The sequence below is a fragment of the Galeopterus variegatus genome, unplaced genomic scaffold (genome assembly GCF_000696425.1).
Source record: "Galeopterus variegatus unplaced genomic scaffold, G_variegatus-3.0.2 Scaffold15327, whole genome shotgun sequence".
Classification (NCBI taxonomy): domain Eukaryota; kingdom Metazoa; phylum Chordata; class Mammalia; order Dermoptera; family Cynocephalidae; genus Galeopterus; species Galeopterus variegatus.
Window position 1 is genome coordinate 13451 of NW_007741438.1, and position 4263 is coordinate 17713.

The window sequence follows — 4263 nt, forward strand, 5'->3', positions numbered from 1 at the left end:
GGCCCCCACATCATGGGCACAAGGGGTGACAATCAGCTTCTGCTGTACCGTATAAAAAAAAAAAAGAATAGAGCAATGGTTAAAGGCAAGGCTTCCTATGTTTAATAAACTTGATGTGAGTCCTTCCTCCATCATTTGCTAGCGAGGAGACCTTGGGCTGGTTACTTCTCTTCCATGAGCCTCTCTCTTTCCTCATCTGTAAGTGGGATGAGGCTGATAGTAGAAAAGGACTGAAGAGATCATACATATAAGTAGCTCAGCACAGTGGTGGCACTTAATAAACGTCTCCATAAATGTTAAATATTATTATTAGCACCACCCCAAATTTGCACAGCAGCAACAAGGTACTGTGCTATACATCACTTTGAAGTCATGTTTGAAACATGCACACAATAACCCCTGCTCCATGGGCTTTAGAGTTCTGGGTCTCTGATAAGCAGCATAATAGAATGGAAGGCAAGTGGGCTTTGCAGATAGACAGAGGTGGCCTCAGATCCTGGTGCTACTATTCCTAGCTTTAAATTTAATGCCTCTCAGCCTTGGTTTCCTCATTGGTAAAATGGGGATCTTCACAGCATCTACTGCACAGTGTTGTTGCAGGTAAGGCAGGTGAACTGATAGTCAGACCTAAATAAATGTGCATTAGGCTCTTCTGCTGCCTTTGCTCCAACCCTCCTTCAGCCTCACCTTCTTGGTGTCTTTTCCCCTGAAGTTCTGCTACAAAGAACAAAGCCATAGTTTGTACCTCGCTTGAAATCCAGCAGGAACCAGCGGTAGCAGAAGTAGAAGTGAGTGTAGTCCCCATTCTGATGCATCAGTTCAAAGAGCTCAGAGTCCAGGATCTGTCAGAGGAAGGAAAGCGCAGCATTAGCATCCTGGGAAAAGGCCAGCCCAGAGGGGACAGATGAATAAATGGTGGTGCATCCCCATACCGGACACCACACATTCCTTAACAGCCAGGTGGAGTTAAAAAATGAACAAAAGATGTAAACAGACACTTCTCCAAAGAAGGTTTACATATGGCCAGTAAGCACATGAAAAATGCTCAGCATCATCAGTCATTAGGAAAATGCATGTCAAAACCACAAGGAGGGCTGACTGGTTAGCTCCGTGGGTTAGAGTGCCGTGTTACAACACCAAGTTCAAGAGTTCGGATCCCTGTACCTGCCAGCCGCCAAAAACACAAACAAAAAAACCCCACAGTGACATATCACTTCACACCCACTAGGATGGTGAGGATGTGGAAAAACTGGAAACCCCATACACAGCTCGAGAAAATCTAAAATGGTGCAGTTGCTGTGGAAAACAGTTTGGCAGTTCCTCAAAAAGTTAAATACAGAATTACCATATGACTTAGCAATTCCACTCCTAGGTATATCCCCAAGAAAAATGAAAACATGTATCCATATAAAAATCTGTACATGATATATTATGAATAATAAACAGCCAACAACTAGAAGCAAATGTCCATGCACAGATGAATGGATAAACAAAAAGTGGCATATCCACACACTGTAATGTTATTTGGTAATAAAAAGGAATGAATTTCTGATATGGAACGTTCCACAACGTGGATGAACCTTAAAAACATTATGCTAAGTGAAAGAAGACAGTCACAAAAATATGTATAATCGATTTTGATTTAATAAATAAAATAAATTATTTAATAAATATCATTTGTTCTTTTCTTCCCCTTTTATTTTTCACCTTTGATTTTAGCTGGATTTTTGAGGTGATGTGATTTAGCTTCTTTCTCTTTCTCATTTGCATTTTGTTTTAACATTTGCTCTTTCTTGTAAATCCATGATAGTGATTATTGTTTTTCAGATTCCAGATGCAGGACTCCTTTGAGTGTTTCTTGCAGGGCTGGTTGTGTGGTAGTGAACTCCTATAATTCTTGTTTGTCCAGGAAATATTTCTATTTGTCCCTCATTTTTCTGAAGGGTAAGCTTGCTGGATATTCTTGCCTGGCAGTTTTTATCTTTTAGTATTTTGAATATATCATCCCATTTTTTTTCTGGCTTATAAGGTTTCAGTTGAGAAGTCTGCTGTTAGTCTGATGGTGGCTCCCTTATAGTAACTTGATGCTTTTCTCTTGCTGCTTTTAGAATTTTCTCTTTGTCTTTGAGTTTTGACAGTTTGACTACAATGTGTCTTAGAGAGGATCTTCTTGGGTTGAATCTGTTTGGGGATCTTTGGGCTTCTAGGATCTGAAGGTCTGCATCTCTCCCTATACCCAGGAAGTTCTTTGTTGTTATTTCCTTGAATAGGTTTTCTCCTCCCCTTCTGGAGTACCCATGATTCCGATGTTTATGTTCTTGAGGTTGATTGCTAGCTCTCTTAGATTTTCTTCATTTTAAAAAATTCTTTTTTCCTTTTTCTGTCTGGTACATGCCCAAGCAAAGCTGTTGTGTGCATGCTGAAGGTGATGTACACAAAATTTCAGGGCAGCTCTGCTTGCAAAGGGCAAAAACAAACACCTGAATTCCCCAAAGCAAAAGCAAAACAAAACACAAACGACCTAAATGTCCTTCAACAGGAAAAGAGACACAAATAAAATGATACAATGTGTTATTATACTCCTAAAGAGGAAGACTGTACGTCAGGAAAAAAGAAATGAACTGCTCTGTTGATGAGGGTCAAACGACAAGCTGCAGAAGAATTCATACCATTTAAAACTATTTATGTAAAGCTGAAAAGCTTGAGAAACAAAATTATATCTTGTTTAGGAATATATGCATATGTTGTAAAAGGATTTTAAAAAATGTATTGTTATGATAAATATATTCTGGAAAGCAGTTACCACTGGGAGGATAGGAGTGGGGAAACGCTATCAGGGAGAGGTACATGAAGCCTGTAAAATCCGTGGTTAATGTTTTATTTCTTGGGTAGATGGGGGTGGAGACATGGGTATTCATTATATTATTCTTCCTATTTTCATGTCCAAAATATTTTGTAATATTTTTTAACACCACCAAAGAAGAAATCAGAGCTAACTTAATTACTGCTGTAGCTCCATTGCTGGTGCATAGATAATGAAGAAGCCCTATTATTTACTTGGATTAATAGATTTCCATTTTTTCTACTCAAAGGGGTGAATGTCAATTTCTCTGGGGAGCAGAAATACTAATCACTATGTATGCTAAAGAGCTAGCATTTATTACAGCACTTCTCAGACTTGAGCTTGCATTAGAATCAACTGGAGAGCTTCATAAGACATAGATTCTTGGGTCCAACTCTCAGAGTTTCCAAGTCAGTAAGGGAAGTACACAATAATTCGCATTTCTAAAAAATTCCCAGGTGATGCTGATATTGCTGACCTATGGGCTATACTCTGAGACGCACTGGTAGGCATTGTGCTAAGCATTATAAATGCATTAGTTTATTTCATTTCCATGCAATTGTATAATTTATTGAGAATCACATAAGTGATAGGATAACCCATTTTCCAGATGAAGAAACTGAGGCTCAGAGAGATTAAAAGCATATGTTTGAGGTTATACAACTAGCAAGTAGCAGAAATAGAATTCAAACCCAGGTTGGCTCTGAATCATTTAATCTTAAGCCACTGAGCTATACTTCCTGTCTCCCAAAAAAGTCCAAAGCAGGACTAGATGCCGGGTCATACCTGGATCAGCGACCTCATGTTGGCAAAGTGCGTGTCCATGGCACCTCCATGGGGGAAGTTCTGGTTCATCCTCTTCATGAGCTCTGTGAAGCAGCTGAAGGCGAGGGCTTCTGGAAAAGCAGCACAGGACAGTCAGCTGTGCCACTGCCCAAGGAACTGGAGCGCCCAAAGTGCTGGTCTAAGGCCCACAGCAGATTCATAAAGTTCACAGCCAAATGAGAAGCACACGGACAAAGGAGAGCCAAGAGTATTCCATTTCAAGGGATGCTCTTCAACCTTAAATTAATTACATATTTCTCACCCTAGAGGTTTGAAATATCCTCTTTTAGGAAATGATGGTGATAGCAGATGCTCTTTTTTAAAGATTCCTATTTGCTACAATAAAAAAGGTGACAATGTTTTGTTGGTCCCAAACTTTTTTTATTTTTTGAAATTCTACTGGTTTATAAAATTCTTAAGTCTGGGAACTGCTATATTTGAACAACAGTTGTCAATATTGGAAGTGCTTTTACAGGCTATATGCAAATAGAGAGTCAATAACTTTGGGAAATAGTGGTTGGACTACCTGTTGCTTAGAAAGTCACTACATATGTTAAGAAAGTAAATGCTCCGAGAAGTCCTGCAATAAAAAAACC

General features: G+C 39.2%; 1 protein-coding gene across 1 annotated transcript in view; it reads right to left on the minus strand.

The window, feature by feature from the left end:
* Positions 1-3738, minus strand: part of LOC103582234 (small G protein signaling modulator 1-like) — a gene marked incomplete at its 5' end in the record, with an annotated part of 7749 nt that extends 4011 nt beyond the window's left edge. The window contains 2 exons of the mRNA XM_008563886.1: positions 746-842; positions 3629-3738. Of these exons, the coding sequence (XP_008562108.1) occupies positions 746-842; positions 3629-3738 (207 nt within the window). The remainder of the gene's footprint in view (positions 1-745; positions 843-3628) is intronic.
* Positions 3739-4263: the final 525 nt, after the last annotated feature.